Raw genomic sequence first — 23,937 nt, forward strand, 5'->3', positions numbered from 1 at the left:
ATGAAATCATATGGATTATGCATTCCAATTGGTGCTAGGCAGACGACCTTGTTTGTGCAACGATTGGCGGAGGCACCCATTTCTGTGCTGTCATCGATAGTGACGTCAAGTAGCCCGGATGATGGCCCACGCCTTTCCAGACGTGAAGATAAAGCGGTGTCTGCAACGATCTCGTGGTGCTCACGGATGGACTTTACCGTCTCATCACACTTCCGTGTGGTCCGACGTACGTCACATGGAACCGTCGCCCGTCCGTGACTACCAGCAAAATCTTGGCGACTTGGATCGACCCATCCGCAAAAAAGCAAATGCAGTGGGAGGTTGCACAAGAAGGTTAATATGGTTGCGAGTTAAAAAGACCGTAAAAGACGTCACGAGATGCAGTGCGAACGAGACGCTGTTGCCTACGCGACCATTGTGCCGCGTTCATACTCGTCGTCTTCGATGTCATCGACCGACATATTGAGCGTTTGGTCGGCCAGGTCGTTGTCGTCGTCCTCTTTCGGCGGCAGCAACAAGGCTGGGCGCGTGGCTGGCGGCGGCGAGTGCAAGTCGAAGGGCGGACTCTCCATGACGAGCGGCGACGAGTGAATCGGTGATGGATAGTTGGCCAGAAGCAATGGCGACGCGTACCGGCGCTCGAGCTCGCGAAGCGAGTCGGGTGACAAGTTGTTTTGGTGGCCAAACCCAAAGCCACTGCTCGGCGACGACCACGGCGACGTGAGCGACGACGGTCCCACTGGCATCATGTCTGGACGTGGGGCTTGCGGCGGCCGGAGTGCAAAAGGCGACGGCGTCCGACGCGCGAGTGCTTCTCCGGCCAGAGTCGAGCGCGCTGGTGTCAGCGGAGGCAGCGACGAAGGCGACGACTGCTTCGCACGCATATCGAGCATTTCAGCAAAGGGAGCAAGCGGCGCTCCGCTCGTGAGGGAGTTGCTCGCCGGGCGCATGACGTTGTAGCGCAAGGTCGCATACTGCGTCATGGCGTGCGCCAAACGACGCTGCAGATGCTGGACGCCGTCGGGCATGGCCGCAAGAAGCTTGAAGACGTACAGCCACACGTTGCCGCCAATCAGCACCTGGCGTGCGGACGTCGCTTCGCCATTCGGTGTCGCCAAGTGGTTGGTGCTGAGGATGATGTCCGTCTGGAACGTCGTTGGCGACGCAAAGGTAACGTAGAGGATCTCATGGGCGGGCGACATGCACACTGCAACACGCACGGAACGGTCGCGCGAGACCAGTATGGCAAAGTCCCCGTGCAGCTCAAGATGACGCGGAAACGTTGTCGGCGTCATCATGACGGCCCATGCTACGAGCACGTCTTGTGCATCAGCGCCGCACGTTGCGAGGCTAGGCATCGCTCGCGCCAGAACGTCATCGTCGTGGAAAGCGAGGTACAGCCACAGACTCGCGGTCTCGGCGCTGTGGCACTTGAAGTCGACTCCCGCAATGTGGCCGAGCGCCGTCGTCGAGAGCTGCGCGACTTGTGCGTCGTCGACCGTCTTGACCGCCACCACCGTTGAGAGTGACATGGGGAGAATCGAAGAATGAGGGCGTCTGTGTGGTTTCAGCGTGTACAATGCATCTCGCCGCTGGACGCACGTCATTGACACCGTCGTTACTACCACCTTGCACTGCAATCAGTACTCTATTGCTCGAAGGACGCTTCCTCACCTGCACCCCCCACATTGTCAAGCAGGCACCAGGCAGCACAGCGCATGTACCACCAACCACCAAACATCGATCACAGTCGACGATCGACGAGGGCTGTTTCGGGCGTTGGGCATGGCACTTGCCTCGAAACTGCGCGACGATGGAGCGCCTCTGCGTATCGTAGCCCAGCCTACGGCACCACAGCTCTTGCGCTAAATCAAATACGCACACGCAGCTTTGGTTTCGAATGCTGGGATAGGTCTGTCTCCGCTGGTGAGCCGTGATGACAAGGCGGGCTGTCCGGCTGCCACGTCATTAAGATCTCATGGAAACATTTCTCATGTCGCCATGCCACAGTCTTTCAATGCTTTGTCGGTCGTACCTTGAACCCTAATGCATTGAGCCCGCACGGAGGGTTGTGGGCTAGATTTCCATGCAAAGCGCCGGCAAAACGCGCCAAGTGCCACCAAGCAGTACGCCCGCGAGACCAATTTAGTGGCTTTTGCCTTCACGTCTTACTACTGTCTTTGCAGCAAAACGTATGTTCTCGAACGCGTGCTCCTCGGTAACACGCACCTCGTCACGTGGCCGTACCTTTCGTGGAGTGTCCTTGCTCTTCTTAATTTTGTCGCGATGGCGAGCGCCCTTCTCTCGAGCTTTTGTCCCGCTTGTTGACGCAGCGATCGCCGGCGGCTGCGTCGGCCTCTTTCTCGTCATCGCCGGACTCGTGCACGTATGCCGGGCCGACAAATTGGCGTTCAAGACCCTGCTCTTGCTGGTGCTTTTTGGCGCTGTCGGCGTCTGCGGTTTTATGGGCCGGTGGCTTCTCGAGGAACTTGCGTACTCTGCGTTCGCCCCTCCGTGAAGGCATTTTTTTAATCTTTTGGGCGTTTGTGATTGCCCAGTGCGAGAGCGACTAGAGGGGCGAAGACGACGAGTTGATGTATGAAGCCATGACCGCGCGACCGTCAGCACAAGACCCTACTCCAATGAACTTTAATTGTGGACGGTTTAGTTATCTTGTCGTCGCAGTATATCGAAAAGGCTCGCTGCTGGCAGCGTCGTGGTCGACCTCGATCCTTCGCATACTATTGATTTTGAGAGGCACGACGGTGTCGTTTTAAACATGGCATATGCCACAAAGAAGCTGATTGAGCTGCACCATCAGCGCCTTGTGCACGGCAACGATTGGCTAAAATCCTTCAGCATTTCATGTACGAGGACATGAGCGATCTGTGTACGGTACTGTACGAATAGGATCTTAGTGTCAAATCGTACGTACAATGTACATTGCATGTACGGGATCTGGGGTAACACTCACCGTCAGGAACACCGCTTGAGGCGACGAAGGCTGACGGATGCAGCGCCGCTACAGCGGAGCAAACGCGGCCGAGCTCCTAGCCTCGGAGACGTCTTCGGGCCGCAGCCGACGGAACTCTGCGTCAGTAGCAGCGCCATTTTCCAGGGCGCGGACGTCCTGGACGTCGCGTGCGATCCGCGCCGCCATCTCGATGCTCTTGACCTTCTTCTTGCTCATGGAGGTGAGCTACCACCGCGGCTGCGCAGTGAGCGACGCGTACTCGAGAGCAACGTCACAGATCGGCGAGGTCACGCTCTCGGTGCTCACTGACTTGGGCACGACGCACTGGCTCGCCTTCGGCTCGCTCACCGAAGCGCTCTTGGCTGCGAAGAAGCCCGCCGTGTCGTTGGAGCCGAGCGTGCTCGCCGCCGCCCAAGCCGCGAAGGAGATGGGCCGGCCCAGTGGCATTGACTACCACGTCTCGTCGGTCGAAGTCGCCATCGAGATGGTCCACCTCGAGTCGACCGCCTTTTGGAACATTGTGACGGGCCTTGAAGCCAAGGGCATGCACGTCATGTACGACCCGCACCGGCGGCTCATGCAGGTCTACGCGCGTATCGAAAACCCCGCGCCGTCGTGGTCCGAGAAGGCGTTTCCAGGCTCTGAGCCTCATACGTATGGACCTGGCTTGCCCCACGCCAATCTCTGGTTTCTCGAGCTCCAGAACGACGAGTACTCGACGCCCGAGCATGTGCCAGAGCGCACGTTTGCGGCGTCGGACATCATGCCCCTGCGGGAAACGACCTTCCTCGGACGACCGGTCGCCGTGCCGCACCGCAGCCAGCGCGTCGCGATGCAGGAGCACGCGGTGACGCTCGCCGAAGGCGCCAAGGTAGACGCTCTCGTGCCAGCATGACGCATATCATCGCTGTGTTTGTGTAGATCAAGACGCGTGCGCAGTGTCTTGACGAGTGGATGGTCGGCGTCGCGTTCTACGAAGCGTCGCTCGACCGCCTCACGTGGTGGGTCGTCAGCGTCATCGTTTTTGTGCCCATGTACGTTGGCGTCAAGCAAGTCGTGAGCTGGGTCCATGCCTCCAAGATGTATTTGGAGCAGGACCACAAAGTGTAGACCCGATGCAGTCCGCCGCTCGCTAGACAAGTATACCAGCGCCTAGGCAGCTTGTACTATTCATCGATTCGTCTCTACGCGTCGTCGTCGTCGTCATTGAGGAGCAGCAGCTGGAGCTGCAGAAAGTCCATTTGAGTGAATTCGTCGTTGTGGATGAGCGACTAGAGCAAGATGACGATGAGCATTACGAAGCGATGAGGGACGTCGTACGTTGACGTTGCACTTGTCGAGGAACATGACGCCGTCCAAGTGGTCGAGCTCATGCTAATCACATATCGTGAGCTCTTGGAAGGACACACATGATGAGAAGGCACCTGGAAGACGCGCGCGTGGAGACCGCTGAGCTCGCGGTGCGTCTCCTTCCCGTCCGCGTTCGTGTAGAGCACTTCAATGTCGGACGACCGGGCGACGACGCCTTGGTACCCCGGGAAGCTCAAGCAGCCTTCAAAGTCGCGTGTCATCTCCTTCGAGCTCGAGACGATCCGCGGGTTGAAGATCGGCTCGTACGTCAGCGGCGTCTCCTCGTCTAGACCAGCATGAAGCGTCGTGCGTGGACTACGATAAGGAAGCACCTTCAGGCAAGTCCTTGACCATGAGGAAGAGACGCTTGTTGACGCCAATCTGCGGCCCCGCGAGGCCCAAGCCTTGGTGCTCGCCCTATGCAGTCGTCGACGGGTTTGCCAAGCGCGAGGGTCTGACGTACGACGATGCTGGTCATGGCTGAGACGATCGAGCGCATGTCATGGACGTCCTTGACGTTCGTCGAGACTTGGCGAAGCGCTACGCGAGTAGTCCATGATCCTCATGCGCTTCGGACCTCATGCACGGACCGGCGTTGCCGAGGTAGACCAGGCGATGCATATTGCTCGGACTTGGTCGCTTGCGAAATCCCCCGAAATCCAATCCGGTTTTGGCCAATCAAACGTAGGATAAAAACACGCCATTGCGGTGCAATCATGGTCTCTAGAGTCTCTACAGCATAAGCATCAAGCTGTCCAAAACAGCTCTTGCTGCTGCCGAACCATTTCTTTTGCAAAGTCCTGCAGCTTCTTTGCACAGAACGCGCCTCAGTGCCCTGCACGAGGACTCGAACCATTCAAACGTTGCGTGCATATAGTCTATTGGTCCTATTGCCAATCTCGACATTGCAGTTTGCATTTCAGAAAGGACGACCGACGATGGAGCCGATTTTAGCGCAGCTGGGTGAAGACGCGCAGGACTTTTGGGCGCCGCGGAAGATTGCGCGCATTCCGCCGCCGACACCGCTGGCCTTCTACCGCGACTACGTCAGCAAGAACATCCCAGTCATTATCGTCGGCGGCATCGAGCACTGGCCCGCGCTGCGCAAATGGTCGGACGCCTTCTTCGACGAGACCATTGGCGACAAGACAGTGACTGTCGACGTCACGCCGTCGGGCTATGGCGACGCCGTGGTAGTCTATGACTTGCTTGCATGCGCCATACGCTCACGCCTCCGATTCTTAGCTCCAGCTTGCGGACGGCACGGACGTCTTTGTGCAGCCAGAAGAGCGCGACGTGACATTCCGCGAGTTCCTCCGCATGTACCACGACCCTGCGTTTGACGGCATCCCGTACCTTTCGCACCAGGTAGATATGTCCTCGCGTCTTATGGCTAGTGCCAAGACGACGACAAAGTAGAATGACAGTCTGCGGGACCAATTCCCCGAGCTCGTCAACGACGTCGATGACGCGATTGGCTTTGCGGCCGAGGCCTTTGGCAACGCTCCCGAAGCCGTCAACCTCTGGATCGGCGACGAGCGCGCTATCTCGACCATGCACAAGGACCACTACGAGGTCGGCTTTGTCATATCCCTATACACGCTCGAATATTGCTGGTGGTCCTAGAACATGTATTGCGTTGTGCGGGGCCAGAAGCACTTTACGCTATTGCCGCCGTCCGACGTGGCCTTTCTTCACGAGACCGAGTACCCGACGACGCGCTACGTGCACGTGACCAAGACCGCCGGCATCGACCCGTCCGCGCTGCGACCGTCGTCGCATCCGATGTGGTATGACACTCTCGTATCAACCTCCGTCGACAATGCTCGAGTAGGCGCATTTATATGCCTGCCTCGGCCGCGTCCGACATGACCCCGTGGATTCCTGTGGACCCGCTTGCGATTGACGCGACAACCTTTCCGAACGCCAAGGTCTTGGATGGAGTCGTTGATTATGTTTGCTATCGTTCCTATCGATAGCACCTTCGCCCGTTGGAGGTCGTGCTCGAGAAGGGCGAGATGCTCTACTTGCCGTCGCTCTGGTACCACCGCGCGACGCAGCTTTGCGACACCGTGTCAGTCAACTACTGGTACCTCCTCCTCCTTCCCACGTAGTGGACGACATGGAGCATTGGCAATGCTAGGCATGACATGGAGTTTGATGCCAAGTACGTCTACTTCAACTTTGTCCATGGCGTCGCCAAGTCGCTGCAAACCCAAGACGCCAACTAGTTCGAGTATGGATAGTTCGAGTATGGAATAATGCGCCTTTGCAACCAGTTCTTAGTGTGTCTTTTCTCTGAAACCGATGGTCACCGACACCAAGGGGCGGGACCAGCATGCGTGGCCTCGGCGAGAGTACACCAAGCCGTGGCTAGCCTCGCCCTGCAAGCCACCGTCCTCGCACGGTACGCACAGTATCCAGGGACGATCGCGAGGAGATGCATGCTGCTGCTGACTCGTAGGGCGCGTGCGAGGACCAGCCACGGACCATGACCTTTGCGTCACGGCCCGAATCGTCGAACCGCAGTGGAACTCGTCGCCGCCAGAGCAGCCGCGCATTCTCAAGCACCAGCTCCTGTGCAAGTCGCCGCCGCCCTCGTCAGCACACGTGCAGGGCCTCTTTTCGATCGCCAAGACGACGGCGACCCGAGGTAGAAACGCAAAGTACAAAAGAGGCAACATACGAGGCGTGGGGGTAGCCGACAAGGACCGCAGCGCCTCCAAACCAACGCTCTTGGCACTGCGGCGACAAGTCGAGACGCGCCTCGCCCAAGACCGCGACGAAGAACGCCGGGGGAAGAACGAATGGTGGTGGGCCAGCCAACCATCAACGCCTTTGTAAGCCTGCAATACACTGCATTCTCCAGCACCCATGTCGCTGTGAATGACGAGAAATGGAGTACAGTATGTATGAACGGTCGATGTATGCACGATGCCGTTAGCGGTAGCGATCGCGGAAGAGGTTGTGGCGCTGCTTGGCGCCGTGGCCCGCCGAGTACTCCATGTACTTGCTGCCGTCGGCACCCGAGAGCGCGCCGAGCGACGAGGACTTTTTCTTCTTGTTGGAGAGCCGTGTGAGATCTTCGTCGTCGCGGATCGCAGCCATCTCGTCGCTACAAACAACGTCAGATATCGATTCATCACATCGATAGATCCGACTTGGACACTTTGTCGAGGTCTTGGGCTTCGAGGACTTCGAGAAGAAGCTGTGCCTGCGCGTCTTTGGACGTAAAGACGCCTTTGAACGTCGTTTTGTCGTAGAGCTCGGTCACGACCTTGAACGTATAGCCTTGGTCCACGAGGTACTGCTGGCGCTTGTTCGAGTAGTACATCTCGGCCGTGTCCGTCGAGATGAGCGTGTAGAAAAACGCGTTAAAGCCGCCGGTCGAGTTGGCTTTGGGCCGAAGGATCCGCCCGAGACGCTGGGCTTCTTGGCGGCGCGACCCAAAGTGCGAGCTCACCTAATACGGTCCATGTCGCATAAATAATATACGAATCGACAAGTCGACCTGGATGATGACGTTGGCTTCCGGCAAGTCGATCGACGTGTCGCCGACCTTGGAGATGCAAATCACATTGACGTGCGGGCTCGTCCGGAACGACTGGAGGAGACGCATGCGCTCGCGCTCGCCCGTGCCGCCGTAGATGAAGCCTTTCCCGAGCTTGGTCGCGTACAGGCGGAGCGCAAAGACGTCGTCCGAGAAGAGCAGGATCTTGTCGCCGCGCTTCTCGTGGTACTGGATGAGGTACTCGGCCGCTGAGAATTTGTTTGGGTTGGCCACATACAGCAACGCGCGCTTGCGGGCGCTCACATTCTCCTTGAGGTATTCTACAACAACAACACAAAATTGAGTTTGAGAGGCGCGTTTTGAGAGTGCGTGGACCGGCGTAGAAGGGACCCGTCATCGGGCACCAGATCTCGACGCACGAGACGTTGGCCAAGAACCCCGACTGCGTCAAATCCATCCAGTTGGCTTCGTAGAGCTTGGGGCCAATGAGAAAGTTGAGGTCGCCAATGAGATCGTCTTCGCGGACCAAAGTCGCCGTGAGCCCGAGCTTGCAGTGGCACGCGATCGACCCAATCACCTACAACACTCGCTATAGATGGCTATGCGAACGTAGTGCTTTGTCCTACCTTGCGGAACATCTTGGCCGGCACCACGTGCACTTCATCGAGGAGAATGCAGCCCCACTCGCGGCTCTGGATGAGGGCCATGACGGCCGCCGACTTGGCCGCGCGGCTCCCGCCAAACGCCACCATGGTGTACGTCGTGACGATGACGCCCGACTCGGGGTCAATGTAGTCCTTCTCGACACTGGTAAAACTACAAAAAAATATGTAAAATCCATACCCCACCTCCATATCCAAGACATGCGTACCGCGCAATCTTCTTTTCGGGAATTGTCGTCCACATCTTGAACTGCGCCGTCCACTGCTCGACCGAGACCGCCGACGTGCAGAGGCAGAGACACGATTTCTTGATCGTCGACGCGGCCGTGACGCCCGTGAGCGTCTTGCCCGCTCCGCATGGCAGCACGATGATGCCCGACCGCGCGCGGCCGTTGCCAAACATCTTGCTGAGGGACTTCTCCTGGTACTCGCGAATGCGCGTTGTGGGCTTGAGGTCCATGTCAATGTCGGGGATCGTCTTGTCATTACGAAAGTCGTACTCCTCCATGAGCGGGTAGTCCATGTCGAGGCAGGCGCGCTTGACCTGCTCGACGTGCGTCTTGCGAATGCGGAAGCTCACGGTCTGCACGGTCGCGGCCGACGTCGATTTTGCACTGCCTTCCGCGGTCTGGTCGTAGTCTTCCATGAGCAGCTTCTGGTACTGCATGTTGGCTTGGTCTTCGGCCGTCACTTCCTTCTGAAGGAACTCGCCGTTGGAGCTAAACTCGTTCGAGGTCATGGCCGTCGCCGTCGCTATCGAGATGGTCGTTGGAGGATATAATAGATGGAGGCTACGCGTACAGGCATCGGTCGGGTCTTCCTTGACGCGGGCGAGACGGATCTGTTCGTTCTCGAGCAGCGTGCGCAGCACCTGCGGGTAGAGCGACTCGACGTAAAACTCGTTGTGGTGCAGCACGAGCTTGGCCTTGCCGTAGCTGAGCGTGCAGTCGCGGATAAAGGTCGTGATGCCCGTCGGGATGACGTTCTTGCTCAAGCGCTCGAGCACCTAATGCCATGGCGTCAACTTGGCTGCAGGGTCGAGAGAGGCACCTTGATGATGCTGTCCGTTTCGATCGAGACCGACACGGCCGCGTACAACGAGTAGGGCGTCAGCTTGTACTCGTGCACAAACTCGGGTCGACTCACGGGCTCGGCGATCGCAACGAGAAAGTCGTACGCTTGCTTGTAAATCGGCGAGAAGGCTTCGAGGAAGATGCGTCCGTTGGGGCACACCCACACCTACGCCGGCCATGAGGCCTGTGCGCGCCGCCGGAGGCCATGTACCGGTCGAGACTCGTGGTCCTTCTTGAGCTCGAGCGCTGAAAAGTCAAAGTACCCGCTGTCGCCCTTCTCGCTGTCGAGCGTCGCTTGGTTGAGCTGCGTCAAGCGCTTCTGGATGCGCTGCGAGAGCGAGTTGGACGCTGCGACCGAGTCTTTGCTCTGGACCGGATCGTTGTCTTCGTCCATGTACGCCTGCAAGTCCTCGCCCACGTCGCCGCCATAGTCCTCGGCGAGGGTCCGCTTCCGCGTCGTCGTCGCCGCCTTCGCCGTGTTCATCGCTCCAAGCACGGAATGTGTGGATGTATTTTCCTCCAATCACACGCCGCCAAAGTTGCATTTTACAACCAATCCCGTGCCGAATACGTGGACCATCGCTCTGCCTACACCAGCGATCCATAATCATCCGCGCGTCTCTCGGGCGCATGGTGTGTGTGCATGATCGCGCAGACGGAGCGCTCTAGAGCATACTCGTTGCGCAGCTTGCGCCACTTCCGCAGGGCTCGACGCGACAGAATCGACCGTGGAATCGCTCGTCCAAAAGCCCTTTCGGCGAATCTGAGCCTAGCAGTGAGCTCACTAGCAACACGAACTGGAAGTGTGTCAACTAGCCGACTAGCAGTGACAAGGCTAAGAAGACACTTGACGTGGCGGAAAAATGGCGAGATACACTGCTATCAACTTGTTGACGCTAGGGCGACTCGTCGGGTTGATGCACAGCGTCTCGCGTACTGCAGCTACGGGCAAATGCTACGAGCGTCTCTCGTGCGCAGAGCTACGCATTGTCGTTCCGGAAGAAGAAGGTGGCCTTGATGATGCGGTCGTCTTTGGCTTCGTACATAACCATGAGCTCCATGGGCGGCACGCTCGGGTCGGCGGATCGGACGCAAATCTCGTGGTCGAGGCACTGAGTCTTGCCCAGCGGCAGACGCGTGGGGACGTGCGCTTGGATCACGGGGTTGGCAAACGTCGCGACGTAGTTGGCACGGAACTGGTCCTTCCCGACGAGCGCGGGCGTCGTGTTGGGCAGCTTCAGCACGACGACGTCGTCGCTGTAGCAGGCGCAGAAGGCGTCGAGGTCCTTGGCGTTGTACGCGGCCAGCTGGGCGGCAGCGAGCTCGGCCGCGCTGCGCATCTGTGGCAGGGTATCCGGAGAGGTGGCAGCGTTTCCGGATCCAAACCGGCAGATTTTGGCAACCGCCTGCGACCATCATGCTGGTGCTCTACGACATCCTCGGCGACGACGGCGCGACGCCGCGCCACCCGAACGCGTTCCACGTGCCCGAGAGCCACGAGCCGCTCCGTCTCCGCGACGTCGAGGCGGCCTGTCCGTTCGCCCACTGCCACTTTAGCTTCCAGCACGAGAACGGCGTGTACTGCGCGTACGCCAACCCGAATTCGATCGTGCCGCTCGCTACCCGGAGTACGATCCACGCCAAGATCGTGCTCTCGGCGCCCTTCGAGACGCAGGTCATGTGGCCGGAAGACGTGGTGGCCGTCGAGATGCCGGCGGTCGGGCGGCCCTCCTCCCGCACCAACTCTGGCTCGTCCAGTACATGGCCGTATGCTGTTGCTGTCAGCTCACCCAATGGTCTCTAGATGGCTCGAGCTCGCGCACTAACTCTGGCTCGAGCTCGCGCAAGCCACAGAAAGAGTAGGCGCCTTCGTGATCTCGACCACAATTGGCATGCATGCTATGTAGGTACGAGGCGCCGGCGTGGGAGGCCACGTTTGCCGACAAGACGCCAGCCGAGGCCAAGTCGGGCCTCTCGGCGAGTGAGCTCAAGGAAAAGTTCAAGAAGCAGACGGAAATGGCCAAAGACTTTGCGAAGAATCTCAACTTGGACGATGCGAAGCGCAATGCGATCGATTTTGCGCAGAAAATGAACCTCGACGACACGGCGCGCAAGGCTAAGAAGTGGGGCGGCTCGCTCCTCTCGTCGCTCTCCAATACAATTTCGAGCGCCAGCAGCGCCATGACCAAGGTACCGGGTTCGCACGATTTTGGCCGGTATTTTATCCTCAATTGTAGGGCGAAACCATGAGCATCGGCAACACGACCGTGCGCATCGTGCAGCTGCTCGCCGAGGGCGGGTACGGCCAAGTGTTTCTTGTCAAGACGGGCGCCAACGAGCTCTGTGCGCTCAAACGCGTCGTGCTCACGTCGGCCGAGGTCGAAGCCGACGCTGCGATCGAGCGAGAAGTGCTCCAGGTACAATACGGCCTGCACGGATCTGGCGCTGGACATGAGCCATGATGTAGACGGTCGAGCACCCCAACTTGCTGCACTTGCTGCAGTACGGTGAAAGCCGCACGAATGGCAAGCACGAGGTACTCAAGTCGCTCGTTGCATTTGCATTTGCGCAGGACGTAAGCATGGCGTAGTGCCTCTTCTTACTGCCGTACCACGACCACGGCACGATCTTTGACGAGGTCCAAGCCGCCAACGACAACGCTGCCGAGCCTTGGCCGTTCATGGAGCTCCGTTGCCTCCACATTCTAGAAGGGATTTGTCTCGGGCTTCTCGCGCTGCACGAAGCTGGGTTTGCGCACCGGGACTTGAAGCCGCATAACGTGCTCCTCGGCGTCCGCGATCACCCGATCTTGATGGACTTTGGCTCGTGCGCGCCGCTCGTGACCGAAATCACCGACCGGCGCAAGGTACAACGTTGCAACTTCTTGACCTTGACACATTGATACGTACGTAGCTCATGGACGTCCAAGACGACGCCAACCGCAAGTGCTCGGCACCGTATCGCGCCCCCGAGCTCTTTGAGCCCGAAATTGGCCATCGCATCAACGGCCAGTCGGACGTCTGGTCGCTCGGCTGCATTTTGTACTATACCTCTTGTCGTCGATTCAGCGGACGACTAACTAATCGATTGGACTAGGTACTGTATGGCGTTTGGCTCGAGCCCGTTCGAGTCGCCGCGCGAGGTAGCACATGCTCGATCTGTGTTGTGCTTAGGATTGGGGTTAGGGTTTCATGCGTCTCGCGGCCATGAACGGCAAGGTGACGTTCCCGCCGGGTACCATTTCGCATCCTCAACCGGTTCCGTCATATTTCCTAACCCTACCCGCTGTTATTAGCCCAAGGCGACTACGTGCTCTTTCGCGGGCAGCGCTTCTCGCTCGACTTTTGCGATTTCATCCGCGACATGCTGCAGCCCGACCCGCAAGACCGGCCATCGGTCACGGACGTCCTCGACTACACGCGTGAGCTCCAAGAAGACGACTAGTCGACTCAATACTACTATGCACAATGCTCACACCCACTGGATTTTGGGACAGTCGTTTAAATAAAGGGAACGCCGCTTCTAGTCAATGTCCAAGTCGACCGGTGCCGGCTCATGCCCTCGCCCGACCGTGTCTTGAATGCGCGCCATGATCGTGTCGGCGACTTGCACCAAGCTCTTGATGTCGGCCTTCCGGACGCGGTCGCGGGGCTTGGTGTCGACGAGCGAGAGGACACCGAGCACGACGTCATCGGACGTCGTCAGCGGAATGCCCAGATAGAACCGAATCCCGACGTCTTCGCCGGCGTTGACGAGCGGGTTCAAAGCGAAGCGGAGGTCTTCCTTGCAATCGAGCACGATCGTCGGGGATGACGACATGATGGCGTGCGACTCGAGCATGATGTGACGAGGCAGCGTGTCCATCGAGACACCGCCAATCTTGGCGAGGAGGAGCCCGGCCGACCCGCCGACGACACAAAGCGTGCCGATCGGGCACTGCGCCGTCTTGCACGCGATCTTGAGGTAGAGCGCCATGTCGTCGCGGCGCCGGAGGAGGTCGAGGGCCGTGGCTTTCTCGAGCCGCTGCGCTTCGGTGGTCGTCAAGGGCGCGTCCGGCCACGGGTTGCCATTGCGAAAGTTGAGCGGGTAGTCAAACCCCGTGCTTTCGTACAGGTACCCGTCGTCGGTCGGGCCGTGCCACGGGCTCGGCAAGTTGGGGGGCTCGGTGGGCAACCACGCGGGCGTCGCATGGTCCTCGGTCGGTGTCGACGACGGTGGCATCCAGCGGGACTCGGGTGGAAGGCTGTAGCTCATGTAGTGGGGCGACGACCGCCGGTCCTGGGGCGACGATCGCCGGTCGTGAAGCCACGGCGAGTGCGGTGTCGTCGACGTTCCCTCGGACGAGAGGTCGGCTAAGAACACGGGTGTCGGCGACGGCGCCGGTCGCGCCGAGTGGTTCCGCGGGTGGACACCCTTGTCAAACCGCTTCTCAAACACGGGGTCAATGCCCACGGGCGGCGCCGACCCAATGTGGATGTCCTTGGCCGACACCGAGTGCTTGCGTCCGTCCGGCAACGACTGCTTCCGGAACGGGTCGACAGCCCGGGCTTGCACCGGGCGGTCCTTCCGGCGCCCCGGCTGCGACGCCCACTCGCGGTCGCCATGCGTCATCCCATGCGGCGCATGGTGGTGGCTACTACCGGACGGAATGTCAAATGGCTTGGTCGTTGTCGGCGCGGGTTCGTCGCGTGGCGGCCACGGCGCCGCAAACTTGCGACGTGGCGGCGCGAGGATCGAGAAGCGGTGCGCGATTGAGAAGAGCTTGTCGGAGGCGCGCACCATACCTACGTAGCGTATCGTTAGAAAGGTCGACCAAAGTGACCATTTGAAAATGAAAAATGGAGAAAAAAAGAGGAAAAATGAGAAAATGGAGGAAAAAATGAGGAAAAAATGAGGACAAATCGATCATACTTGTGGGGTTGCCCTCGATGCACGAGGCGCAGACACGGACGCTGTCGCCCATTTCGGGGCGGCTCCGGCCGATCGAGCACGTGGCGCAAAACACGTCGCCGCAGAGGCGGCAGTGGTGCTTTCGGCGGAGGAACGTGAACGCTTTGAGGCAGATCGTGCACATGCTGCCGTCGCCCCACGCGCTCTTGAGCAGCAGCTGGTCTTTGAAGAGCCGCAGCTCCATGATCGTCGGCGCTAAATTCAACAGCGTCGACCGCACGATGCGCTGGAGGAGCGTCTTGTCCGGCGCGCCGATGGACGAGAGCAAAAAGTGCACCTGGACCGCGTTTGGCGTCGACGGTGTGTGCTGGAGGATGAAGCCCGAGCGCACGAGTCGCCCGATCGACGCGTTGATGTAGACCGGCTGGAAGTCGATCGAGTCCCAGACCGAGACCGCCATCGACGTCGGCGAGAGCGGCTCGTCGGGCAGCACGCGCCGGACGCCGGTCTCATTGCTGTTGAAATACCCCGAGTAGCGGAGGAAGCAGAATTCGCGCGACACCGCCGGGACGGTCTTGGCCGACGCCGACTCGGTCGCTGCGTTCACGGCGAGCCACGTCACGAGCATCGCGTCTTCGTCGTCGCTCGGCAGCATGGCGCCGCGGCCTTTGGCGTCCGTCGTCTTGGGATGCAGAATGCGATTGATGGCGTGGAGGCCGCCGAGGAGCCGCGAGAGCACGTACGAGTAGTCGGGCGGGCGCGTGTTGAGGAGGTCGAGGACTTCGGCGAGGTGCGTATAGATGGTCACGGAGCCCTTGACTGTGTAGAGCTGGTCGTCGTCGGCCTCGAGCATGGCCACGTTGTCCTTGTCGCCGAGGCGCGTGTACGCGTGGGCCTTGGCAAGGTCGTAGCGCAGAAGATCCTCCATGGCGGCCTCGCCCTGCGCATGGAGCAGGTCCACGTCGTCGGCCGAGAAGGGCGCGTCGTAGCTCGAGATGCGCATGCGAGTGACTGCGTCTCTGAATCGAATGCTTGAACCGGCAAAGTTCGGATACTAACATAGACAGGCGGCACGGTGGCCAATTTAATAAAAATAGGACCACCCACGCTGCTGGCAAGGCGACGAATTAAATGTTTGTATTGTATTACAAGCAGCGCCCAAGCCGAGCCACCCAAGGTGGCAGCGCAAGCATTACGACGCACTCGCTTCTATCGGCTTCATGCTGCTTACCACGCCACGTACTGTACTACGGCAACGACGCTCTCATCAATCGAGGTCGAGGTCGGGCGACGCCGGCCGGCCATAGCCCCGTGCGTGCGGATGGTACTGGCCCTCGTCGTGGAGCGCCATGTCTTCGAAGCGGCGCATGACCGTGGTGGCCACCTGCATCGCGGCTTGGAGGTCGCTCTTCCGGACCCGCGAACGGGCGGTCGTGTCGACGAGCGAGAGGACACCAATGACACAGCCGTCCGACGTGCACAACGGCAGGCCAACGTAGAAACGGATGCCAACCTCACCGTGGCTCACGAGCGGGTTGGCCATGAAGCGCAGATCGTCGCGGCAGTCGAGCACGATGAGCGGCGACCGCGACGTGATGGCGTGCGACTCGAGCATGATGTGGCGAGGCATGGTGTCGGCGCCGACGCCGACCTTGGCGATGAGGAGGCCGGCCGACCCGCCGACGACCGTGATCGCGCCCACGGGGCACGCAAGCGCCTTGCAAGCGAGCTGCACGTAGCGCTGGACCTCGTCCCGGCGCCGGAGCAAGTCGAGCTCGTGCGCCTTGCGCAGCCGAAGGTCCTCGAACGCCGTCTCGGGCGCATCGGGCCACTCGTTGCCGTTGCGAAAGCTCAGCGGGTACAAGAGCGGACTGGACTCGGTGATATAGTCCGAGTCGAGCGGCGTGAGCGGGTCGGCCCAGGACGGTGCCGCCGGTCGCGGGTCGTTCCACTGCATCGTCGTCTGCGGTTGGCGTCCCTGAAAGGGTTGCGGCTGCTTTGCATAGTAGGCAGACGGATGTCGCGCGTCGAAGGGCACTGGCTCTGGCTCGGGGTGCGCCGGCGAGTTGTCCGGCGGCGACCGACGCTCCAAAGGCGACGTCCGCTGCATCGGCGCTTCGGTGGGTGACACCGACCGGTGCTGCGTGTGCTGCCGGTGCCTGCCCTCCGCGCTCGTGTGCATGCGCTGTTGCTGGTGCCGGAGGATTGGCTCGTCTTGCGGCACTGGTCGGTGCTCGGGCGGCGGTGCCGAACGGTGCTCGGATGGCGGTGCTTGGCGGTGCTCGGGCGGCGCGCGCTGCACCGGCTCGGGCGTCGACCGGTGCTTGTGCTGGTGAAAGTGGTCCCGGAACGACGACGATGCCGGTGGCGCGTCGGGCTCGGGTCGCTTGCCCCGGGGCGCGAACGACGCCCGCGGGTACGGACGGTCATGCCGGCGCGCCGGCGGCGTCCCAGGTTGCTGCGCCGCAAAGGCGAACGCATCGCTCTTGACGTGGTCGACCTTGAGCCGCGACTCGGACTTGGTCTTGCGAAAGTCGGGCTTGACCGGCTCGTCCGTCGTCTCTTCGAGGACAAACGTGCGCTGGCTCGCAAAGTGCAGCGGGTCCATGACAGCCGGCGCGTCCTCGACGTCCTTGGTCTCGATCGGGCGCGGGCCGAGGGACGAGACTGCCGAGTGGCCCCGCACTGACCGAAACTCGCTGTGGTGGCGACTCGACTGGAGCGCGCTCGTACTGTTGCGCGACGCCTGCAGCAGCTGCTTGGCGCGGATGTTCTCCTGCGAGTAGAGCTTGCTGGACGCGCGGATCATGTTGGCGGGGTTGCCGTCGACGCACGCGCCGCAGACGCGAATGTCTTGGCGGTCGGTCGGCCGGTGCCGGTTGATCGAACAGGACGTGCAGACCGCGTCGCCGCAGAGGCGGCAGTGGTGCTTGTGCCGGAAGAGCGTGAAGTTCTTGAGACAGAGACAGCACATGCTGCCGTCGCTCCAAAGCTCCTTGGCGAGCAGCCGGTCGGTCGGAATGCGCTGGTCCATGAGTGCGCTGCTAAAGTGGTTTATCGTCGACCGGACGAGGCGCTGGAGGAAAAAGGCGTCCGCAGCTGTCCTGACGCGGTAGCTGGCGTTGCTCATGTGGCGGCTGCTCGAGTGGTGCGAGAGGTCGCGCGCGGCCGTCGCTGTCGACGTCAACATAAATGACACTTTGACCTATGACGACGTTTCCGATGAGATAGAAAGGACGACTATCGCTAACGGTACCGTGTTGACGACGTGCGTCGGCTCGACGATAAAGCCGCTGCGGTGAAAGCTGCCGGTTGCATCCTTGGGGCCATCGAGCAGCGACACCGACTCCCAGATAGAGACGCCGCGGAGCGTCGGTCGCACCACATCTTCGGGCAGCGTGCGCTCGATGCTGTGCTCACTGAGCTCAAAGTAGTCCGAGTACCGGAGGTAGCAAAACTCCCGGGGCTCGCGGTCCGTCGCGTTGCGCTCGCTCACAGTGTTGAGCGCGGCGGGGTTGACCACAAGGGTGTGGACCGACGTCGCATAGTCATCGCTGCGCACGGACCGGTCTCGGTACCAGAGGCACGACGAGGTGTGCATGGGCCCGAGGAAGCGGGTCATGACGTCGCTCCACTGCTCCGGGTTCTTGGTGTTGAGCATTTGCATAACCTCCGAGAGGCACGTGTGTACCTACGCTATGTCAACGGAGTGCGAGTCGGAGCAAGTGTACCGTGATGACGCCCTTGACGGCGTAGTACGTGTCGGTAGCAACTTCAAAGAGCGCGAGCTTGTCGTGCTCAGTAAGCTTGGTGTACGAGGCCTGCGCGTCGGCGTCCTGCTGAAGAAGCGCCCGCGCGCTCTCGTCGCCAAGCGTGCGCAAATCAGCCGCTTCATCCGGAAGGACCGACGTGCCACGTCGCCGGTCCACGCCGCTGCTGCCGTCACCGTGCTTCATCTGATGGTACTTCTTGGCGAGCTGCGATGTACCGCTGAGGAGCTGGTGCTGGCCCGTCACAGCCGTGCCGCCAAACATTGTCAACCTGCGCGAGAACGTAGGAGAGGTGCAATGGCGTCGCCGCGTCAACGACGGCTTCGACAAAAAAGTGGCACGCGAACTTCGAACTTCGGTTTTCATGGGCACCTTGTATGGGCAACACCCAGGTCATTCCTTCTTTGCGACCCGCATCACGATGGGGCCAGTGGGAACACACGACGCGCGGGAATTACACCCGCCGTGTCTGGTCGAGCCGCCGCGGTTGCCTGTGAACAGCCATTCCACGGTCCAACGGCCGAGCCCTCCGCGGCCGTCCATCTTCGATATGCGATCATCAACAAGTACGGTGCAGCCGCAAGCATTACCATACTAGTCATATTGGAGGACGCGGCCGGCGCGATGCGTCCGTCAAGATCCAGCGGTTGGTTGCGAAGACGATGCTGGTACGTGGGTAGATTGAGGCAAGGGTATATAAGAGATGTATTTCTTATATACCCTTGATTGAGGGCAGATCCAGGCGCAGAGCATGATGCACGCGGTTGCGATCTTCCGACATGGACGCTGATTGGTGCATTCGCATGGCCAATCGTTGGTGGGAACCAATCGTTGCGATTCAAACGGCAATCTCATGCGCAACACGGCGAGCCTCTTCACGCCGACGAGTACGCTCGAGTGCGCGCTGCGCAAGAAGTGCGTTCCGTGCTGTTACAAGATCCTCGTCCATGGCACGCCGGACATGGAGCCCAACCAGCGCCCGGAGCTCTGCCCGCGCTCGGCCTTCGAGGTCCGCCCGTCGCCAGTCCTCCTGTCGCCGAGCATGAGCACGCTCGTCGTGCAGGACCCGTCGCTCTCGTTTGCATGGTCGATTCGCTCGCATGTGGCGTCGCTGCATGTCATGCTAGCCGAAGCCAAGGCGACGATCTTCAAGACGTACCCCGAGACCTCGAAGCGCGTCAAGAAGCTCGACAACAAGGTCCATTTCGAGTCGGCGATGGCGGACGTAGGCGATTTTGGCACGTTTGACTGTGTCATTTGGAACTTCCCCAACGTCGACGACGCCGAAGTCTTCTTCGAGCACGTGCGCATTACGGAGAACAATGGCCAGATCCACATTTCGTGCCCGCTCGGCCAGAGCGCCGACTTTATCGCGGCGGCTGCGGCGGCGGGCTTCAAGCACCTGGGCACGCTTGTCTTTGACCGATGCTCGTTCCCGGGCTACAAGGTGTCGCTCGAGTGCGAGACGCTCGTCTTTACGACAAGCGCGGCGACAACGACGGTCGTCTTTGATTCGTCGATTGCGGTTGCTACCTGCGGCGATTGGACGCCGGAGCAGTGGACGGCGGCGCCGACCATCGTGCCCATGACCCCGACTGTGCTCGCGAGCATCGAAGCGCTTTTGTGCGACAAGAGCAACTTTCCCAAGAAGGAAAAGCCCGTCAAGAAAGCCAAGGCCGACGACGTCGACGACAGTGAGATCGTGAGCAAGATGAGCAAGAGAAAGGCGGCAGCGAAGAAGAAGAGAGACGAGGTCGAGGAGGACGAGGTCGATTACGTCGAGATGTACAACCTCAAGCCAAAGGGCAAGAAGCACAAGGTGCTCCGGAAGCTCGACTATGAGTCCAACCAAGAGGGCAAGCTCCGCCCGACCAAGCGAAAGCTTCCCGTCCGAATGGAAAACGGCAGAGCCAAGATGGGCTGGTAAAGGCCAGTCCTCGAGGCTGCTCCACGGCGTCTCTGCATACTCTGAAATTCCAATATAAAAACTTGTACTAGCATCCCTGAGTCATCATGCCCGAGTACTGGTTGCCATGCATCGTGGCAATCTTAGAGCAGTAACCTACGTTCTGATTGGCCAAATGGTGGTCAATAGGCGCTAGGTTAATCCACGTTTATGTACAACGTCGGCACGTTAAACGCTACGTGAACTTGTGCAGCGGCGAAGGAACTTGCATGCAACGGCGCCTGCCCACACGGCGTCATGCCCGACCGCAGTGAAACCCAGAGACAAGTGCACCACGTCCTATTTCGTCTCGAAGAGCGAGGATGCCCGTGTCAAACGGAGTATAATCACGTCGCATATGCTGTTTAAACATGCTGACTCGATGCTTCAACGCGTCAAAGTCGCAGTGCATTTTCGCGATGGAGACGGGCACATGGATGCTGGACGAGAGCGCGCTCTTGGACCTCATGATCTTTCCGGACGCTTTGGACGAATCGGCATGTGTCTCGAGCGGTGCTCGGAGCAGCGAAGAGTTCAAGCAGCGGGAGCGAGCGCGCAAGGTCCAGTACCGCAAGCGGCTCAAGGACGAAGCGACGAACCTTGCGCAGCTCGCGCATCGGCTTGGATGCGACCGCGACCGCCTCCTTCTTCGCCAACAAGAACGTCGGCGTAAGAAAGAGCTGCCAACCGAGCGCGACGCCATTGCGCGCTGGTCCGCGACGGCCAAAGTACACGTGGCTCGCCATCCTCGTGGCTGCTCACGTCATCGTAGGAGCTCCGAGAACACAACACGGCCGCGATGCACCTCAACCAGAGTCTTCGCGAGAGCCTTCGGCACCAAATCAACCTCGTCATGTCGTACCAGCGCACGCTCTTCCACATGGTCGGTCCATCTCGAAGGTCCCGCCATCGGCTCATATTCATGTCCAGAACCTCGCGCTTGCCAAGGACGATTGGCGCTCGAGCATCTACCGCATGCTTCACGCGCATTTGCACGAGGGTGTGCACGGCGATGTACGCTCAATGTGGGTACGTTTCTGCGTATGTCGAGTCGAACTCAAAGTTACGAGCTCGTAGGAACGCGCGACCGAGTCGGAGAACCGATGCCACGTGACGCTCAACGCGTCACAGACTGACATTGCGCACGTCGATGTCATTCGATGCTCGCGGCGCCAAGGCGTCTCGCCCAGCGACACCGCGGACGCCATTTGGCGCCGCCTCACCGGCGAAAGCACGCAGAACGTGCCCAACACGCGCATCGCCCAAGTAAATCTTCGCGCTCTCTCGCACCTGCCACCTCACTGTTGCATGGGCGATGGCGTAGCGGCTTGAAACGCTGGATCATGCAACGTGCTGCACGCGCGTCTACTTTTGCGACGACACGGCGCCGTTTGCGCTCAACGTGGTGCAGCACCGGTATCGAACCGTGTACCACTTGTCACTACGGACGTCCATCATGTGTAGATATGACTTTTTTGACAAGCACGTCATCGTCTACCGGACGCTCGAGACGCCGTTCAGTGACGTCTTCCAACACGACGTTCTCCAGTGGCACGTCATGTGCTGGGTTGAAGTCACGCCCGACGGCGACGACACGCGCATCTGCGAGTACATTCGGTACAAGCAGGTCGGCGCCGGCGGTATCCTCCCGCTGCTGCTCGGGTGTACGTCCGCAAGCGTTGTTCTCTGGTCATCGCACAACGTGTCATATAGGTCAAGCCGACGCAGCGCAGCTCAAAGCGTGGATGGAGCATGTTGTCTCGAGTCTCTACAGCTGCTGTGCCGCCTAGTGCGCTTCTTGTCCGTGTATATGTACAAACGAGTTGTGGTGTTGCCAACTGTCGGGTGTTATGAGGACGACCGCATCGTCCATGTCTCGAGCGGGTCGTCGGCCAAAATGAGCGCGCCAGCCTGCGTGATGTAGTTGCCCTTGAGGTATTTGGCGCGGTGCGACGCGAGCTTCAGGTTGGCGAGAAGCTGGTCGGCTACGTATTGTGTCAAGCCCCACAAAAGAGACATAGAGGTGTGGCCTACGTGGAGGTGACCATGCGTGGCTCAAGAGGCCAGGCGTTTTGAAGCGAGCCTTGGCGTCGCGCATCGCTTCGCACTCGGTTCGGACGCGCGCAATCGTGTGGAACGTTGCGAGGCAGCTCCACACGTCCTTGTGCCCATGCTCGTTCGCGAGGTCAAGCGGGGACTTGCCACACTTGTCTCGTAAATGCGGGTCTCCCTCGTGCTAGCCTCCATATTCCGTAAGTCGATAGAATGATACATCAGATGATGGAGGTACCCGAAGCAGGTGGACGACAGCGTCCTTGAGGCCAAACCGAGCGCATTCATGCAGTGCCGTGACACCATACGTGTTCTACAAACGTCGTGGCACCCCTCGTGAGCAATACGAGGCTCATACCGCGTGATTCGCCAAGGCGCCGTGTGTGAGAAGCACCTCTTGCGTCGCCGTTGCTTGCGTGGCAATGGTGACCCAGGGCAAGGTCTTCTGACGTGGCGGCACATCACGCCACGTAAAGTGCAACGCCGTGTCTTGATTCGCTGTTGCGAGCTGCGGGTCGGCGCCGGCCTGCAAGAGTGCGGTGACCACTTGCACGTTGTGCAGCCGGGCCGCCAGCATGAGTGGCGTGAGTGCGACGCTAACGCAGTCGTATCAACGCGCAGGATATGTATGGCTCATTTACATACTCAAAGCTCTTTTTTGCCTCGATCGAGATGGTTTTGCGCAAAGCGTCGTAGTTGACGGGGAGATTGACGTCGATAAAATCATGCTGCGTGACAAGCAAGACGGCCTCGCTACACGACTACAGTGTCGACTACATGGACAGCTTCTCTCGCACCGTGTCCGGCCTTCGAGGAGGGCGCGCCAGAACGCTTCGACGGCTTGAATATCGCCTTGAAGAGTCGCAAGCCGGTGTTGCCGCGCTTGCGAGTCCTTTTTTAACGCGGCTCTACGCCCATTGTCGATAGGATGAGCGATGGTTTGATACATGATGTACGCTTTGTCGTCGAGAACGCCGAGGAGATTGGTCGCCAAGAAGTGTAGCTTTCCTTGCTAAACACACATTTTGGCTGATATGGATGTGGCGTGAAAGAGAACCTCGAGCGTGTGCAAGCAGTCTTCGTACGCTGACGAGGCTGGTGGAAGTCGACTGGTGGACGCCGACGACGTGTGGAGAAAAATGAGCTGCTTCTTAGCCGACGCCTGCAGCTCGCGCTCCTTCTCTCGGCGTAGCTAGCCAGCCTTTCTTTTGAGATCGCTTAAATGTGTTGCACCGTACTTGGGAGCCTGGAATAGGGTACGGGTGTTTGATGGACCGCAAATGGTACATGCCCGTCGTATCGACGGGCCCGAGTGGCGGTGCTGAAATGGCTGCGAGCTCGCGCACTTCGGAGGCCGACAGAGACGGCTGCTTGTCGCTGTAAATACCCCGGAAGATTGTCGGGTCGTTTGGTGCTGCAACGTCGACAAGGTGCTGCAGTTGATGCTGCATAGCATTGGTTTGGGTCACGCGAACATCCTGCTCGCCACCGGTTAGAGTGAAGAGAGAGGGTTGCGTATCGCACGTACGGTCTCTTGTCGAATCCTCTCGCGCGTCAAGAGCTCGCCCTTCGTGAGCTGGCGCCGCGGGCCCATCCTGGCGCTACCCACGGTTTCAAGATCTAAAAACATCCTCTTTCAATAGCATGCCATTGTGGCATTTGCTAAGGTCAATGATCATTAGTTCACCGGGTCAGCACGGGAGCTGATTG

At 59.7% G+C, this 23,937-nt stretch overlaps 13 protein-coding genes across 13 annotated transcripts; 6 read left to right on the forward strand and 7 right to left on the reverse strand.

The window, feature by feature from the left end:
• Positions 1–314: 314 nt before the first annotated feature.
• On the reverse strand, positions 315–1,572 carry SDRG_10728 (hypothetical protein). Its single transcript, XM_008616733.1, has one exon. It carries the CDS (start codon positions 1,530–1,532, stop codon positions 405–407), a length of 1,128 nt encoding a protein of 375 aa, XP_008614955.1. The 5' UTR covers positions 1,533–1,572; the 3' UTR covers positions 315–404.
• Positions 1,573–2,977: 1,405 nt separating this feature from the next.
• SDRG_10729 (hypothetical protein) lies at positions 2,978–4,196 on the forward strand. The gene is made up of 2 exons (XM_008616734.1): positions 2,978–3,845; positions 3,896–4,196. Exons 1-2 carry the CDS (start codon positions 3,012–3,014, stop codon positions 4,082–4,084), a joined length of 1,023 nt encoding a protein of 340 aa, XP_008614956.1. The 5' UTR covers positions 2,978–3,011; the 3' UTR covers positions 4,085–4,196.
• Positions 4,159–4,945, reverse strand: SDRG_10730 (polypeptide deformylase; the record flags this gene model as incomplete). Its single annotated transcript, XM_008616735.1, has 6 exons — positions 4,159–4,245; positions 4,295–4,348; positions 4,399–4,610; positions 4,657–4,741; positions 4,788–4,864; positions 4,915–4,945. 6 exons carry the CDS (start codon positions 4,943–4,945, stop codon positions 4,159–4,161), a joined length of 546 nt encoding a protein of 181 aa, XP_008614957.1.
• A 255-nt stretch (positions 4,946–5,200) lies between these two features.
• SDRG_10731 (hypothetical protein) lies at positions 5,201–6,616 on the forward strand. Its single transcript, XM_008616736.1, has 7 exons — positions 5,201–5,517; positions 5,570–5,692; positions 5,744–5,899; positions 5,951–6,114; positions 6,159–6,255; positions 6,304–6,413; positions 6,468–6,616. Exons 1-7 carry the CDS (start codon positions 5,263–5,265, stop codon positions 6,553–6,555), a joined length of 993 nt encoding a protein of 330 aa, XP_008614958.1. The 5' UTR covers positions 5,201–5,262; the 3' UTR covers positions 6,556–6,616.
• A 15-nt stretch (positions 6,617–6,631) lies between these two features.
• SDRG_10732 (hypothetical protein) lies at positions 6,632–7,218 on the forward strand (the record flags this gene model as incomplete). Its single annotated transcript, XM_008616737.1, has 3 exons — positions 6,632–6,731; positions 6,789–6,977; positions 7,026–7,218. The coding sequence occupies 3 exons, from the start codon at positions 6,632–6,634 to the stop codon at positions 7,166–7,168; spliced, it is 432 nt and encodes a 143-aa protein (XP_008614959.1). The 3' UTR covers positions 7,169–7,218.
• An 8-nt stretch (positions 7,219–7,226) lies between these two features.
• On the reverse strand, positions 7,227–10,054 carry SDRG_10733 (DNA excision repair protein ERCC-3; the record flags this gene model as incomplete). Its single annotated transcript, XM_008616738.1, has 9 exons — positions 7,227–7,439; positions 7,486–7,787; positions 7,836–8,155; positions 8,211–8,412; positions 8,462–8,651; positions 8,707–9,250; positions 9,299–9,503; positions 9,548–9,736; positions 9,782–10,054. 9 exons carry the CDS (start codon positions 10,052–10,054, stop codon positions 7,265–7,267), a joined length of 2,400 nt encoding a protein of 799 aa, XP_008614960.1. The 3' UTR covers positions 7,227–7,264.
• A 349-nt stretch (positions 10,055–10,403) lies between these two features.
• On the reverse strand, positions 10,404–10,941 carry SDRG_10734 (hypothetical protein). The gene has a single exon (XM_008616739.1). The coding sequence runs from the start codon at positions 10,908–10,910 to the stop codon at positions 10,551–10,553; it is 360 nt and encodes a 119-aa protein (XP_008614961.1). The 5' UTR covers positions 10,911–10,941; the 3' UTR covers positions 10,404–10,550.
• Positions 10,942–10,961: 20 nt separating this feature from the next.
• SDRG_10735 (NAK/MPSK protein kinase) lies at positions 10,962–13,107 on the forward strand. The gene is made up of 10 exons (XM_008616740.1): positions 10,962–11,327; positions 11,375–11,429; positions 11,478–11,760; positions 11,808–11,987; positions 12,038–12,106; positions 12,161–12,436; positions 12,484–12,611; positions 12,667–12,712; positions 12,756–12,804; positions 12,866–13,107. The coding sequence occupies exons 1-10, from the start codon at positions 10,988–10,990 to the stop codon at positions 13,012–13,014; spliced, it is 1,575 nt and encodes a 524-aa protein (XP_008614962.1). The 5' UTR covers positions 10,962–10,987; the 3' UTR covers positions 13,015–13,107.
• On the reverse strand, positions 13,032–15,502 carry SDRG_10736 (hypothetical protein). Its single transcript, XM_008616741.1, has 2 exons — positions 14,482–15,502; positions 13,032–14,354 (listed from the first exon to the last, which is right to left on the reverse strand). The coding sequence occupies exons 1-2, from the start codon at positions 15,461–15,463 to the stop codon at positions 13,093–13,095; spliced, it is 2,244 nt and encodes a 747-aa protein (XP_008614963.1). The 5' UTR covers positions 15,464–15,502; the 3' UTR covers positions 13,032–13,092.
• Positions 15,503–15,572: 70 nt separating this feature from the next.
• SDRG_10737 (hypothetical protein) lies at positions 15,573–18,550 on the reverse strand. Its single transcript, XM_008616742.1, has 3 exons — positions 18,192–18,550; positions 17,717–18,151; positions 15,573–17,665 (listed from the first exon to the last, which is right to left on the reverse strand). Exons 1-3 carry the CDS (start codon positions 18,492–18,494, stop codon positions 15,728–15,730), a joined length of 2,676 nt encoding a protein of 891 aa, XP_008614964.1. The 5' UTR covers positions 18,495–18,550; the 3' UTR covers positions 15,573–15,727.
• A 505-nt stretch (positions 18,551–19,055) lies between these two features.
• SDRG_10738 (hypothetical protein) lies at positions 19,056–20,230 on the forward strand. Its single transcript, XM_008616743.1, has one exon. The coding sequence runs from the start codon at positions 19,084–19,086 to the stop codon at positions 20,155–20,157; it is 1,074 nt and encodes a 357-aa protein (XP_008614965.1). The 5' UTR covers positions 19,056–19,083; the 3' UTR covers positions 20,158–20,230.
• Positions 20,231–20,583: 353 nt separating this feature from the next.
• On the forward strand, positions 20,584–22,013 carry SDRG_10739 (hypothetical protein). The gene is made up of 7 exons (XM_008616744.1): positions 20,584–20,903; positions 20,948–21,058; positions 21,106–21,204; positions 21,253–21,441; positions 21,500–21,591; positions 21,640–21,839; positions 21,889–22,013. The coding sequence occupies exons 1-7, from the start codon at positions 20,595–20,597 to the stop codon at positions 21,963–21,965; spliced, it is 1,077 nt and encodes a 358-aa protein (XP_008614966.1). The 5' UTR covers positions 20,584–20,594; the 3' UTR covers positions 21,966–22,013.
• Positions 22,014–22,023: 10 nt separating this feature from the next.
• SDRG_10740 (hypothetical protein) lies at positions 22,024–23,857 on the reverse strand (the record flags this gene model as incomplete). The annotated part of the gene is made up of 10 exons (XM_008616745.1): positions 22,024–22,160; positions 22,210–22,411; positions 22,466–22,540; positions 22,586–22,823; positions 22,873–22,980; positions 23,025–23,135; positions 23,184–23,239; positions 23,285–23,419; positions 23,466–23,705; positions 23,756–23,857. 10 exons carry the CDS (start codon positions 23,855–23,857, stop codon positions 22,024–22,026), a joined length of 1,404 nt encoding a protein of 467 aa, XP_008614967.1.
• Positions 23,858–23,937: the final 80 nt, after the last annotated feature.

This window comes from Saprolegnia diclina (assembly GCF_000281045.1).
Source record: "Saprolegnia diclina VS20 unplaced genomic scaffold supercont1.37, whole genome shotgun sequence".
Classification (NCBI taxonomy): domain Eukaryota; phylum Oomycota; class Saprolegniomycetes; order Saprolegniales; family Saprolegniaceae; genus Saprolegnia; species Saprolegnia diclina.

Bases quoted from the DNA above. Each gene is read 5' to 3' on its own strand.
- SDRG_10728 (XM_008616733.1), bottom strand. From the start codon at position 1,532: ATGTCACTCTCAACGGTGGTGGCGGTCAAGACGGTCGACGACGCACAA.
- SDRG_10729 (XM_008616734.1), top strand. From the start codon at position 3,012: ATGCAGCGCCGCTACAGCGGAGCAAACGCGGCCGAGCTCCTAGCCTCG. The intron at 3,846-3,895 runs GTAGACGCTCTC...GTGTTTGTGTAG, and splicing joins CGCTCGCCGAAGGCGCCAAG to ATCAAGACGCGTGCGCAGTG.
- SDRG_10731 (XM_008616736.1), top strand. From the start codon at position 5,263: ATGGAGCCGATTTTAGCGCAGCTGGGTGAAGACGCGCAGGACTTTTGG. The intron at 5,900-5,950 runs GTCGGCTTTGTC...TGGTGGTCCTAG, and splicing joins TGCACAAGGACCACTACGAG to AACATGTATTGCGTTGTGCG. The intron at 6,414-6,467 runs GTACCTCCTCCT...TGGCAATGCTAG, and splicing joins ACCGTGTCAGTCAACTACTG to GCATGACATGGAGTTTGATG.
- SDRG_10734 (XM_008616739.1), bottom strand. From the start codon at position 10,910: ATGCGCAGCGCGGCCGAGCTCGCTGCCGCCCAGCTGGCCGCGTACAAC.
- SDRG_10735 (XM_008616740.1), top strand. From the start codon at position 10,988: ATGCTGGTGCTCTACGACATCCTCGGCGACGACGGCGCGACGCCGCGC. The intron at 11,430-11,477 runs GTAGGCGCCTTC...CATGCTATGTAG, and splicing joins TCGCGCAAGCCACAGAAAGA to GTACGAGGCGCCGGCGTGGG. The intron at 11,761-11,807 runs GTACCGGGTTCG...CCTCAATTGTAG, and splicing joins CCAGCAGCGCCATGACCAAG to GGCGAAACCATGAGCATCGG.
- SDRG_10736 (XM_008616741.1), bottom strand. From the start codon at position 15,463: ATGCGCATCTCGAGCTACGACGCGCCCTTCTCGGCCGACGACGTGGAC. The intron at 14,355-14,481 runs GTATGATCGATT...TACGCTACGTAG, and splicing joins CATCGAGGGCAACCCCACAA to GTATGGTGCGCGCCTCCGAC.
- SDRG_10737 (XM_008616742.1), bottom strand. From the start codon at position 18,494: ATGTTTGGCGGCACGGCTGTGACGGGCCAGCACCAGCTCCTCAGCGGT. The intron at 18,152-18,191 runs GTACACTTGCTC...GACATAGCGTAG, and splicing joins CCGTCAAGGGCGTCATCACG to GTACACACGTGCCTCTCGGA. The intron at 17,666-17,716 runs GTACCGTTAGCG...ACGTCGTCATAG, and splicing joins CGACGCACGTCGTCAACACG to GTCAAAGTGTCATTTATGTT.
- SDRG_10738 (XM_008616743.1), top strand. From the start codon at position 19,084: ATGCGCAACACGGCGAGCCTCTTCACGCCGACGAGTACGCTCGAGTGC.
- SDRG_10739 (XM_008616744.1), top strand. From the start codon at position 20,595: ATGGAGACGGGCACATGGATGCTGGACGAGAGCGCGCTCTTGGACCTC. The intron at 21,059-21,105 runs GTCGGTCCATCT...ATTCATGTCCAG, and splicing joins AGCGCACGCTCTTCCACATG to AACCTCGCGCTTGCCAAGGA. The intron at 21,205-21,252 runs GTACGTTTCTGC...ACGAGCTCGTAG, and splicing joins GCGATGTACGCTCAATGTGG to GAACGCGCGACCGAGTCGGA.